This window comes from Lepidothrix coronata, unplaced genomic scaffold, assembly GCF_001604755.1.
Source record: "Lepidothrix coronata isolate B3197 unplaced genomic scaffold, Lepidothrix_coronata-1.0 Scaffold462, whole genome shotgun sequence".
NCBI classification, from domain to species: domain Eukaryota; kingdom Metazoa; phylum Chordata; class Aves; order Passeriformes; family Pipridae; genus Lepidothrix; species Lepidothrix coronata.
In genome coordinates, this window is record NW_016690642.1 from 21,840 (window position 1) to 35,271 (window position 13,432).

General features: G+C 49.8%; 1 protein-coding gene across 11 annotated transcripts; it reads right to left on the reverse strand.

Moving 5' to 3' along the window:
* Nucleotides 1–355: 355 nt before the first annotated feature.
* LOC108510066 (butyrophilin-like protein 9) lies at nucleotides 356–13,374 on the reverse strand. 11 transcript variants are annotated; one of them, XM_017839714.1, is made up of 11 exons: nucleotides 13,282–13,374; nucleotides 12,674–12,763; nucleotides 12,410–12,491; nucleotides 12,102–12,167; nucleotides 9,011–9,181; nucleotides 8,355–8,690; nucleotides 6,757–7,032; nucleotides 6,314–6,415; nucleotides 3,880–4,047; nucleotides 2,378–2,428; nucleotides 356–1,495 (listed from the first exon to the last, which is right to left on the reverse strand). In XM_017839714.1, the coding sequence occupies exons 5-11, from the start codon at nucleotides 9,141–9,143 to the stop codon at nucleotides 939–941; spliced, it is 1,623 nt and encodes a 540-aa protein (XP_017695203.1). In that variant the 5' UTR covers nucleotides 9,144–9,181; nucleotides 12,102–12,167; nucleotides 12,410–12,491; nucleotides 12,674–12,763; nucleotides 13,282–13,374; the 3' UTR covers nucleotides 356–938. The 11 variants fall into 11 exon arrangements, with proteins under 11 accessions (XP_017695203.1, XP_017695201.1, XP_017695200.1 ...); XM_017839712.1 differs by having other exon boundaries at nucleotides 12,410–12,532; XM_017839711.1 differs by having other exon boundaries at nucleotides 12,410–12,568.
* Between the last annotated feature and the right edge of the window lie 58 nt (nucleotides 13,375–13,432).

A 13,432-nucleotide genomic window follows, 5' to 3' on the forward strand; every position in this document is an offset into this window, starting at 1 on the left:
AAGACCCCAGGCTCTTCTCATGAGCTCATTGAAGGGGTTTTATGTCAAAAGGTACCCGGTTTCAAAAATCCACCCGACAGATTTATTAAAAGGGCCTTCAGTACTTTTATACCCTGAGGCCACACACTGGAGAAATGCTGCAAAGCTTTTCAGGGGGTCAAAATAACACACTTTTACTGGCAAATTTTGGAAAAAGTTTAAAAGAAGCATTCAACCAACATAAAGCATTTCACAAAGCATTGATTTGTGAAATTCCAACCCATCCAAGTTTAAGTTACCCAAATATTAAGAAAAGGAAATTAAGAAGTAAAAAGAGAGAGAGAGAGAATTATAGCTACTGCCTTAGATCGAGCATAGAACCAGTTAACACAAATCCAAGAATGATAGGGCCGTGCACATGGAGGGCCTCACGGTGTTGGTTGTATTTGCTCTGGACTCCTGTGGCCATGACCCCCAGGTGGGGTTCTGGTCTGCCAGCCATTTGAGATCTGGGTTAGGGGTCCCCTGGGGTGTGGTGTGGGGCAGTGCTACCGGTGTGCCAGTGATTGACAGCTGCACGAGATGCTCTCATGGGGGCAGAGCACCACTGCACCTTGGCAGAATCTGATCTGTCCCCTCTCACACACGCAGAGTTGTTTTGAGCCAGTAATAATTTTAATAACTTTTTTCTCAGTCCCTCACACCACTTTTTGTCATACAAACATTAAAGTACATTTATTTTTCTTGAGCACATAGAGTTTCCCTCAAAACACTCTTCACTCTGATCCATAAGGCAAAAAACTCAGAGCAGACCACTCTGAGAGATCTGTCCTGTCCTTCATTAGCTTTGTTCAGGAGACACAAATTAGGCAGCAGCCTGATTACAATGGGATTTCATCACTGGCTGTACATAACTGAGCTTTGAAATGTGGACTAAACTATTCAACATCATCAAAAATCTACACTATTACCAGAGCCTGACGATCATGGTTTGCAGTAGCAGAGCCTAAGGAGAAGAAGGGAATGAATTCATCTCTCTGGCTGCTGCCATCAGCAATGCTAAAAGTGTACAGAGCTGCTTCCTTATCGTACACATGGTAGAAAGACACCTCCTTGGCTAGGATGTCCAGGAAGATCCCAATGACTTCCAACTTCCCCCTCACACTCAGACGGGTCTGAGGATCCGTGTAGGCCCAATAGTCTCGCCCATCTGCCAACCCGATGACCCAGAAGCCATTCTTAGGGCTCAGAGTCAGTGGCCCTTTGCGAGTCACAGGTGCCCGGGCAATACCCAAGGCCCAGTTTCTTCCTCCCTGAACAGACACTTCCCAGTAGAGCCTCCCATATCCGAATCTTTGCTTTGCCAACACACACAGATGGGAATCAAATCTCTTCTCATTGCCGGAGAAGTCTCTGATGATATCTTGCATGCCGAAACCTCCCTCTACCACTCTCTTCCCATCTGCAGATATTCCCAGTCCGGGATGAGCTGTGGCAGCGTCCAGGGTGACAACAACTGCAATGGTCACGTCAGGCCGTGAGGAGCAGAAAACACAAGCTCTGCTTTTCTGAGCCTTTCTCTTCTGGGCCCTCATCCCCCTCCCATTTGTCCTTCCCCCCTCTCAATGCTCAGGTTCCCTGGGCAGCCTCAGGGCACCTCGAGCTTCTCCCCTCCCCTCCCGCCACGTCCCTTCCTTGAGCTGCTGTCACAGAGAGTGGCAGCCTGGCACTCAGCCAGAGCTCCTGGGACTCCAGCAGGCAGCCCCAAGGAGGAGCCTGTGGGGCTGGACACCCTCTCCCTCCATCTCTGTGTTGCTGGGGAAAAGGACCAGGAGGTGACAGCAGCTGCAATTGGTTTTGGGTGTCAGGATTAACTCCTAGGCAAAGTCTGAAGGTGATTTTCAAGCTTTAGGCAGTTTCTCTTAAATAACAGGACAGCACCAGTCTAGATATTGCTGCCACATGGTGAAAGAGTGATCTGCACTGCCACAAAAATGTTTCTTGCCTCAGCTTTCCATGCTCAGCAGTGAATGGGAAGAACCCCTGGCAGGACTAGAGCAAGGGGCAATGGCATGAACTGAGCTCCTCTAGCTCTGCTCAGATTTAAAGAAGGAGCTGCTCTTGCAGTGGAGCCAAATCAGCTCCAGACACTTTTCCTGAAAGACCACAGAGGCCAAAGCAGGAGTGGAAGGGGGGGCTGCAGTGGCCAGTGCAAGCCGGCTGCCCCTGCTTCCCACAGCTGAGATGCTCCTGACAGGCACAGGCAGGGCCTCTGGCAGCACAGGGCAGGGAAAAAAGTCATCAAACTACCCTTGATCTGAGCATATTCTTCTCCAAACAGTTCTCTGAGGGGGTTGGACATGTTTTCGAGAGCTGCACTCAGGCTCTGAGGACTCACCTGCACGATATCCTCTATGCTTCTCTTTGTAGTACTGTATTTTGAAAAGCTCTGTGGGAAAAGAGAGAAGCAGGCAATTAGTGGATTTGTCAAGGCTTGCTGGGCCCCAGTGTGCTCAGTCAGCCCAAGCTGTTGGCCAAAAGGATGATGTTCTCCTGGAGTAACACGCTGCTTCTCTAACTTGTGAAGCACTTTGAGAAGTCCGAGGCCATCCTCCAAAGAGAGCAAAGCCTGAGGCACTGGGATGCTTTGTCTTTTAGCAGCAAGAACTCCAACTATCATTGAAATCAAGGCAGGAATTCTTGAGGAGAAGGAAAATGGCCTGCTGGTAGCAGAGGAGAAGGGATAGGAAACAAGGAACTGAATTTCCCTGCAGGAGACCTGTTTGTTTTGCCACAGAATGGCAGGAGCTGTATTTTCACTGGTCCCATCTGCCTGCAAGGCTACCCCTTCCTCAGGCAGCAGCCCAGCTACTGCCTGAGTATCTCCTGGACACAAGACTCCAGATGTGCATCACCAGGGCTGCTTCTCCCCTGACCTGCTGGCAATGCTCCTCCTAATGCCCCCCAGGATACCATTGTCCTCGTCCACAAGGGCACATGGCTGACTCTGGGAAAACATTTTGTTCACCAGGACCCCCAGGTCCTTCTCGGCAGAGCAACTTTCCAGCAGGTCACCCCCAGCCTGGAATGGTGCCTGGGGTTATTCCCTGTTTGGTTCTTTGAACTGCTTTGGATTGACTGACTGATGGAGGGCTGGGGAAAGAGCAGAGGCCCTGTGACCCTTCCCAAAAGGCCTTGACAAAGGTCTGATGGGCAGGATGGAGGGTAGGAACCACCCCTTTCCATCTCTCCAGAATGAATCTGTGAGCCATGGGAGACAACACACTTTCCCATGAGGAAGAGAAGTGGGGAAAGGGAGAGACATGGAAGAAAGACTTCAAATTGGGAACCGTTCTGACATATCAGAGACATAGAGAGCTCAGGACATGGGCTCTGTGCCCGCCCAGGGGAAGGTCCCCAGACACTGGGCAGAGAGTGCCGGGTGCTGCCAGTGTCCTCCCCTGCCCCACCTCCTGCACTGCCCGCTGAGATGCCCCTGAGCTGAGCAGGGGAGCACAGGGAGGGCTCCTCATGGGCACAGACACGCAGGGTGGGCACAGCCCGGCTTCCCCCAGCCTGGACCAGCAGTGGGGACAGGGAGAGAGATGGGGACAGGACTTTAAGGGGGAACCTTAACAAGTATCAGGGAATGAGGGGACCCACAGTACACACTCTTTACAAAGATGAAGGAGAGAAGAGGGCCCTTGAGCTCCTGCAGAGAAAATTTCAGCATGGAGGTGTTCCAGCGTCAGGATCACAAAAGCTGTTCCCCATGTAAGGACTGTCCTTCCCCATCCCCTTTGAGGAGCTGTGCAGGACGAGCTCACAGGACAGTTTGCCTGTAGAGCAGCTTTTGCCTTCAGAGACGTGAAGGCCTTGCTGGGGAATGGCCCTGCTCACCTAGTTTGTTCTCCAGGTCTGTTCTGAGCAACTGAATGTCACGCTGTGTGGACTGCTGCATGTTCTGGAAATCTTCCTGCAGAGTTTGAATTTTCTGGGAGACTTCATGGAGGTCCCTCTTCCACATGGATTCCAGGGCCCCTGTGGTATTTTCCACCACTTTCATTTCTGTGAAAAAAGAGAGGTATCCCTATGACACTGACATTACCCCCTTGAAGAGGAGACCACCCATCTGCCCTGCAGATGATAAAACTTCTGTTTTAAATTGTCTTTTTGAGGGTCTCTTCTCAGTGTGTTTTATCGTTCCTTCTCTCCCTCCCCACCTCAGAGAAACAAAGCTTGCACTTAAGGGGGCACCTGGAAATGGTTTTGATTTTGCCTTCTTTTTTTGTGCAGGGATGGGACAAGAAACTCAGACTCAGTTCCCACGGAGAATAATAAAATGTTAAGGGTTGGAAGGGACCTTAAAGATCATCCAGTCCCAACACCCCTGCCATGGGCAGGGGCACCTCCCACCAGACCAGGTCGCTCAAGGCCTTATCCAACCTGGCCTTGAACCCTGCCAGGGTTGGGACATCCACAATCTTCCTGGGCAGCCTGTTCCAGTATCTCACCACTCTCACAGGAAAGAATTTCTTCCGAATATCTAATCTAAATTTCCCCGTGTCCTATTACTATAGTTCCTCATGCAGAGTCTCTCTCTGCCTTCCCTGTAGCCCCTTCAGATACTGGAAGGTGCTGTGAGGTCTCCACACAACCCTCTCTTCTCCAGGCTGAACAGTCCCAACTCTCTCAGCCTGTCTCCACAGGGGAGGTGCTCCAGCCCTCTTATCAACTGTTTGGCCTCCTCTGGACTTGCTTCAACAGTTCCATGTCCTTCTTTTCTTGGGGCACCAGAACTGTAGACAGGGCTCCAGGCAGGGTCTGACAGGAGCAGAGTAGAGGGGGAGAATCTCCTCCCTTGACCTGCTGCCCCCCTCCTTTGGATGCAGCCCAGGATCCTGTTGGTTTCAGGGCTGTGAGTGCTCACTGCTGGCTCATGGTGAATTCTCCATCAACCATCATTCACAAGTCTGTCTCCAAAGGGCTGTTCTTAATATGTCCTTCTTATTTACTGATTTGTGTGCTCCAAGCTTCTCTTTCCTCAGAGAATCTTTTCTAGTTCAGTGTCCTTGGAAAAGAACTCACTCATCCTTGGAAAAAAAAGGATGGGGCATTCCCATGCTTGTGCACCTGTGGGCACCATGATTGATCTCTTCCTTGGCTTTTAAATCCTCATATTGAGCTGTCTGTCAACCAGCACCCCTAAGTCCCTTTCTGTGGAACAGCTCTCAAGCCACTCCTCCCCCAGCCTGGAGCTGCAGGGGGTTGGTGTGACCCGAGTGCAGGACCCGGCCCTTGGCCTTGTTTAACCTCGTGCACCAATAAAGATGTTAAACAGGAGCAGCCCCAAAACTGAGCCCGGGAGACACCACTAGAGACCGGCCCCAACTGGATGTAGTTCCATTCACCACAACCCTCTGGGCCCAGCCAGCAGCCAGTTTCTTACCCATTGAAGAGTCCACCCATCCAAGTCATGAGCAGCCAGTTTGTCCAGAGGTGTCTGCAACAGCCCCCGTCTGCCATGGCTTCTCCCTTCCTGCAGTTCTCCCTTCCCTGTGTGCTCACAGTGATCCTTCCCTGGGTGTTTGTCATCCTCTGTGGGAACTCTCCAGGTCCAGGTCCATTCCTGACACATGCTCAGATGCAGCTTCAGCGCAGATTTCAGAAGATGCAAGTGGTGTGAGCTCAGGAGAGCTGCGAGGGAAGGGTCAGCCCTCTGCCCAGCCATGGCTGCAGAGACAGAGATCTCTGGAGAGGCCCTTTCCAAGATGGGAGGCACCATGGACACTTTTGGGAAAAAAAGTCCAGCTCTGATGAACAAGCTCCACTGGAGGCTTGGATGGATGAGCCCAGTGGAGGCAGAGGAAGGGAACCTTCTAATTCACCACAGGAAAAGTCCACCAACCCACCCTCCTCCCTCCTCTTGTCTGTAGGTACCATGCTTCCTCAAGCTCTCAGCTGCCTGTGGAGGCATCTCCCTTCTGCCTCTGGATGACAGAGGAGCACATGGAAAGCTCCTAACTGCAGGAGAGCTTAGGTCTGCTAATTCTACGGACCAGAGGCAAACTCTACATGATATTTCATGCTAATTGTCAGACCAGTCTCACAAGGGGCTGAGAAATGATCCCTTGCAGTCAAAGAGTGAAACTAAACCCCAGAAGTGATGTGTAAAACCCTCAGCCACTTCACCTGAGCCATCTGTTCAGAGCCTTCCTCTACCATGCACAAGAACACCCTCTGCCAGAGCAGGTTCTGCAGAGAACTTTCTCACAGGGATTGACCTCCCACAGCCTTCTGAAGACATGAGGTCCTGTGAACCAAGAGCCCTTACCTCGAAATACCAGAACAGCACCAGCAGCCAATGTGAGAAGGAATAAAGTGAGTAGTGTCCAGAAGGCAGGGACAAATGGAGACACACGGGGAAAAGCAGCACCTTTGAAAAGAAAATATCTGAGTGTCATCAGTGGCAATATTCAATCTTTTCCCCAAGATCTGAGCACCCACCCAAAGAGTTCCTGTGGAGATGAAGGGACAAACAGTCCCAGTCAGTCCTACATGGGTGGGCAGAACCTGCCTTCCCTAGGGATGTGCATCTGGGGCAAGAGGGACCCTGCTCCTTTCTCACTGCAACCTGTCCTGCCTGCAGTGCCCCAGGCTGCTCTGGGATCTGGCTGGACTGGAGAGCTGTCATCTTCCCTGGCACTGGAAAGGGCCTTCCAGGGCTCCTGAGACAATGAGCCTTCAGCAAAGGCTTCTCAGGGCGATGGGACTCACCTGAGAGACGCGCAGTACTTTTCTTCTCCATCTGCACCAGGGGGTTCAGGATTTGACAGGTGACTTTTCCCACTTCCTCTCCTGTAACTGTGACTCGACTCCACACACTGAAGAGTTTCTCACTGTCCTGCTGTATTTCAGTGTCTGCAAACAGACCCTGCCCATCCTCAGTCACCCACTGGACAGTAGGTTCGGGGAACCATCCCTGTGATCTGCAGCCAAGCTCGAGCCCCTGCCCTTGAGGGCCCAGAATTTCAAGGAACACTTCCCCGGTACCTTAAAGGAGAGTTTGTGAGTGGGAAAAGTGTGTTTCCATGGAACCAGCTCTACCTTGGATTCACAGCTCTTGCTTCTTCCAGAAGTTGCTGCCACTTTCTCTCAGTCCTTAACCCAACCTTTGCAATGGTCTTTCTGAGATCCCCCACTCCATCTGCCATAAATGCCAAATTTCCTTTGGCTGAGAAAGAGCTACAGTGTGGGATGGGTTTGTCTCTCAGCTCCCCACTATCCCATGGAGCTGGCAGGGAGAAGGTGTGTGGTTTGTATCCCTCTTTTAGAATGAATCTGTAGGAGGCTGGTCCAAGTTTGAGGATTGTCAAAGCAGGACACAGGGCACTAAAGCCCACTCAGCTTTTTCCCTGGCACCTCCCCAGTCCATGCTGGCACTACAGGTGGGCAGAGATGGTCACTGCCCAGGGACTGTGCCAAAGCTGTGCCAGGGTGGTGAGGGGGATGCACCACACATGGTTCTGAGTTCCACTGCTGGGTCAGAGCTGGATTTCATAGAAATTTGTCCTGGGCAATAGCAGCAAATGGAAGGTCACTTCCAACCCAAACCATGATATGATTCAGTGCTATTTTTGCTCAGTGACTCCAGGTTGACCAGCTCCACCTGACATTATCGATCCCTGCACACCAACAATGCCAACTGTCCATCTGGGGGGAACTGGGAGCCCAGAACATCTCCTTAGCCCAGCTGAGGAGTCCCCAGAGGGAGGGCACCATTCTATCAGTCCCACAGCCAGGGATGCTGAGCACTTGTCTAATCTCCCAGGGAGGCTCACACCTCCCCAGCAGGGATTGCTGCAGCTCTCCAGCTGCATAACAAGGTTCAGGCTGGGCATGGGGCTTGCACAACATCTCTTGCCACAGGAACTCAGCCCCAGTCTCTGCAGCTTTACCAAGCTATTCCTGCCTGCTCCATTTCACCACACAATGCAGCTGCCTTCCAACAGGCAGTGCAGGCTCTGTGTCTCCTGCAACATTCAGCTTTAAAGCTCCTTCTTTCTTGCCTAAAACTACCAGGGCTGCCATGACCCTCATGGGCCAGTCAGATCACCAATTCCCCTATTACCTCCTGGATGTTGGCACATGGGTTGGATTTTCTTGGCTCCTTACAGACCCCTCAGTGACTTAGAAAACAAGTGTCCCATGGATCAAAAAGCAGGAGCCATGTGGCCCAAGGGCTGCTGTGAGGGGGGAGGTGACATGTTGGGTCATATGAGGGGCATCAGCTGGGGGACAGTGACCTTTCAGAGAGCTCTTTTCCCTCTGGAAGAGCTTCCCCCCTTCCCCTCCCAGCCCAGGGAGTCTCCAACCTGCAATGCTGAGCTCGGTGGCTGTGTCAGCACTCCAGTCCCTGGATGTCACAGTGCAACTGTACATTCCTTCATCTGCTGGCTGGACGTTCTTCAGCGTCAGGGACACGTTCCCAGTGGCAAATCCATCTCCTGGCATTGATGTCCGCCCATGGTATTTCTGCACTGGTTCCCCACCAGACTGTCCATAGATGTCCTCTGGATGTCCATCTGTGATCTTCTTCCATTGCACTTCAGGGTTGTCCAGTGGCTTTGTGGAAGAGATGGTGCAAGGAAGGATTGTATCCTGGCCGACAATTCCAACTACATTCTGGGGAGAGCTAAGCTCAAAATTTTCTGTGGAAATCAAACATGAGTGAGCATTTGGCTGGAATCAATCAGAGAATGTACTGGTGTGAAGGACACAGAGTACTGGGGGAACACAATGAGGAACAAATGACAGTTGCAAATATTCACTAATGACATTGGTCCCTTCTGTTCATGCACCTTCATCAGTGAAGAATGCCAGAGGAAAAAATAAAAACCTCAGAGATCTTTTTGGGAAATTGTCAGTTCTGAGAAAAATCTTAGGAAAGCAGAATTAATGGCCTTTGAAAATGGCTCACGTGTTCTTTTTATAAAAGATAAATTCATTGTGGTTTGGAGCACTTACTCACTTTCTCCTTTTCTTCTTTCCTCTGAGACAAAATTGTAACTGGGGAAATCGAAAAGCCCAAAGTCATAGGAGAGAGGGAGAAACCAGGCTGGAAGCAGTGTCAGAGCCAACGGGAGCCATCTCCTCTGGTCCATCCCTGCAGTCACAGAGGTGGGACAATCCTGCAGCTGACCTGGAACAGGCACAGAAGGGAAGTGGACAAGGAAGGGAAATCCTGTCCCAAAGCCCCCTGATCTCTCTCACCTGGCACTTGCCAGCTGTGACTTCTAAAGGTGCAAAACACTCCATCAGTTGAGTTCAGACATCAAGAGAACTTGTGCCTTTCAGAGATCTCAATTATCCTTGCAGCTTCTGGGAATGTCTCTCAGTCCAACGTGCTCCCAGGAAGTTGTGACAGGGGATGCAAGAGAGGAAAATTCAACCCAGCCCCCACTGCCTGCTGTGAAATTTGATGGACACCTTAATTAATACACCAGTTTAAATCTCTGGTCTGGGTTGCAGGAGTCTCTCTGTCCATGCTCTGAGCTGGGGGGAAAAGAAGGAAGACACAGTTTACCCCCTGCCATGCCTACATTTGGAGATGGGGAATCCATGGTGTTTGCTATCCTGAAGTTCCCTCTCCCTGGGAACCCTCAGGCTGCAGGGTGACAGCGCATCAGCTCCAGCACAAACCTGGAATCATTTAGGGAGCTGCACCAGGGTCGGCTTTGCTGCACTACACTAAAGATCCTTCCCCTCTCTGGCTCTGGCTCTCTGACATTTCCAGAGTGGGCCTGACAGTCCTTATCTCAGTCCTCATAGCAACACTTCTGGTTTGGTATCTTTATGACTTTATTAGTGTTCAATATTCCATGGTTAGTGAGCAGTGAGGAAGGTGAGACACCCTGATGATTTCCAAGCAAGAGTTAATCACCCTGCACTGCAGTTCTGGATACATCCCTACTTCCCAGCCATAAGGTGGCCATAAGGTCTCACAGCTACATCTCACGGGACTAAATCAGATGCAGTTGGAACAGGCCTGGTGGTGGATCAAGGCAGACATCAGTAATTCTGGATTAATTCTTGTCCTGGGATGTCCTGCCATGTTTGGCCAGCTAGGTAAGCACAAGTGGAGTGACAGGGGAAGTGTTCAATTCACTTGGTTTTAATCACAAATTGTCCCTCTTCACTTGCTAAGGAGGGACATGGACTCCTGGAGGGATTTCATCCAATTCACCACAGATCACTATGATGGGGATTTGTCTCCACTCTGATCTCCAGAGCAGAGGCTTTTTCCTCTGAGCTGGTTGATCTCAGCTCTGTTTCTGGCACACGGAGATAAACAGGCACTCAGAGGTTTCTGTTCTGGTTTTGGACAGGATAGAGTTAATTTTTTTCCTTGTGGCTGGTGCAGGGCAGTGTTTTGGATTCAAGATGAGAATAATGCTGATCACACGCTGATATTTTGGTTGTGGCTCAGTTGTGCTCAGCCCAAGTCAAGGACTTTGCAGTGTCTCCTGCTCTGCCAGTGAGGAGCTGCACAAGAAGCCGGGAGGGAGCACAGCCAGGACAGGTAACCTGAACTGGCCAGAGGGATATTCCAGACCATGGAGCATCATTCCCAGTATATTATCTGGGGGGAGTTGGCCGGAAGGGGACTGATCTCTGCTCGGGGACAGGCTGGGCATCAGTCAGTGGGTGGTGAGCAAAACTGGACATCACGTGGGTTTTATTCCGCCCTCTCGCTCTCCCTCTCCATCTTCCTCTCCCTCTCTACTTTAAATTACAATTCTTATTATTAATCTTATTCTAATTATTTTTAAAATGTGTTTCAATTATTAAGCTGTTATTTTTTTAACCCACAAGGTTTACTGTTTCTTTCCAATTCTTCTCCCCGCCCAGGGGGTGCCGGGGGCCAGGGAGTGAGCGAGCAGCTCTGTGGTACTTAGTGGCCATCTGGGCTTAAACCAGGACAGTCTCACATCACTCAGCAAGCCACAGGTCTTGGGGTGACATGACCACAGCCTCAGTTCCACCAACCACATGGCCCACATGTCCATAAACTCCACAGGCAGCTCAGGGCATTGAATGTCAAACTGCAACTGGCACTAAACTTTGGAAACTGTCCTGTTAAATTCTGCTCTTCCTCCTGTTTTCATGGGCTTGGACATGCACTAAGTTTGTTCTTTGCAGTCCATTATCCCATGAGGCCATATGAAATTTTGTCAGAGGCATTAATTTAGACATCTACTATGGGAAAGAGGTTAATCCTGATTAGAGATGAGAGGGCTGCTCCTCAGTCACCTAAAACAGTCAGGGGCTGTTTCAGATATTATCAGGGTTGGATACTAAATCAGGCATTTGGGAAGGGGCAGATATGACACAGGACTTGCAGAAAGCTCTTCTCCTCTAGATCAGGAGCTGGAGGCTTGGAAATGCAAAATGTCATAAGACTGGAACATCTTACCTATGAATTCCATCCAGAAGTTGCTGAAACCTCACATACCTTGTTTAGCAACACAGATACTTCTTCTGACAAATGTCATGGTCTTTTTATATCCAACTTTTACAAATTTCCCTGTCATCCAAGGAGGGCTCAAAAGAAACCTCGCTGTTTAACAAGTCATCAGTTACTACTTCAGAGACCAAACCCACATTCCCAAACAAGCTGAATGCTTTTCAAAAGAAGACAAGTGAAAATAGGCCTAAAAATCTCAGCACGACAATCAAACACAGAGTTTCTCTGTCCCCCAAGGCTTCATGTTCAGCACTGCTGAACAGACACACCAGGACACAGTTTAAGCTCAGTAACATTCCTGCAGATGCAGCTGAGCCCTGGGTGCTCTCAGAGTTATTGTCATCCCAAATTCCCATAAAATCAGGGCAGTTTCCTACTGTTTCAGCTTCCGGCAGGAAACAGTTCCAAGTGGGCGCAGCTGGAACCAGCCTTGCTTACGGAGAGGAAGGTTCCAGAGTTATCATCAGCCCTGCTTTGCCTCAAGGCCCTGCCCCCAGGGGGTCCCTGGGCCCAACAGCCCTTTCCAGAGGGGGAATACCACCACATTCACCACTTTTTCAGGAGGGAGAGAAATAAAAGAGACCTGCTTACCTACCTGAGTCAGGAAAGGTGAGCACTGATATAGGACAGCTGTTTTTCCTCTTGCCAGAGAAACTTTCACCTGCAGGAGGGAAATGAACAGAAGGATCAGGTTCTGAATTTTAAATGCAGCATTTCTGTGCCCAAAAGTTACTTTGCTGCCAGAAGGTCACATCTCCTCTGCCATAGGAGGGCTCCGTGTTGGTGTTGTAGGGAATTAGGTGCAAATGGAGCTTCCATGCTACTGAGAAGTTTCAGACAAGCAGAGATCCTGCTCAATGCCCACAAACTGTGTCTTAGTTCAGAATTAGAGCTGGATTTTACCCGTTGTCAGGTGAGAACGATCCCCGTGTCTTCAATCTGTGGATCAGAGATGATCAAGGATTAACTCAGGGTGTGGCTCTGCCTGAAGATCACAGATGATTTTACTCTAAGACCGATGTTTCGCTGACAGATTACATAGAGAATGAAGGTGAGGTTTCCCTGGGAATTGACAGTCACCATTCAATCAGCTTGAAATGGGAGTAATTCTGCTTTTCAAGAACTTCAGTGAACTGAAGTGCTCTTGTATTTTCCTCTTAGTCTTACTTTTCGCAGCTGTTTCTTCCTCCAAAGACTGTGCCAGAAGTATTTCTGGGAGAAAAAACTTCTCCCTTGAATTCAGAAGGACGGCAAAAACTCATGAAACAAAAAAAAAGAATTTATTCAGCGCGCTGGCTCTAGTCTCACACCGAGTTCTTTGGGGAGAAAAGACCCCTTGGGTTTAAATTTCATGCATTTTTATAGTTTTACAAAATCCCACCTTTTTCAGATAAGCTTAATATATTCGCTTTTGCCTAAAAAGGTTTCTTTTCTCTGAAAAGGGGTTTTCCCTTCTTTCTAACTGGCCATTGGCCATCCTCTGTCAAAAGTGAGGGATCTTCCTTTGTTCTTAGCCCAAAGGGAGAAAAGAAACCCCTGTGTACCAAACTCTCACGTGGCCCCGAAAGACTTTAATTTTGGGAATTTTTATATTTCCCTTAACCGGCTGAAAAAGACCCTGACACCCAAGTCCACTCTGAGACTTGGATATCTTACAACTTCGCGATACGCCTATAAACCCATATTTCTATTTCTGATATTTCCAGATGGGGTTAACAAGGGAAGTGACTGAGAGAATGAGTTAAAAAAAAAAAATAAATGAGTGAGAAACGCACCGATCTGCTGCTCTTTGTAGTTCAGCTGCTGCAGCCGCTCATGTAAAACTGCCCACAAAGTTTTTTGGCGCCCTCTTAGAGGAAGTGAGCCCGGGGGAGGGGGGAGGAAGAGGAGGGGGAGATGACGCAAACATCCTGAACAGGAGGGGTG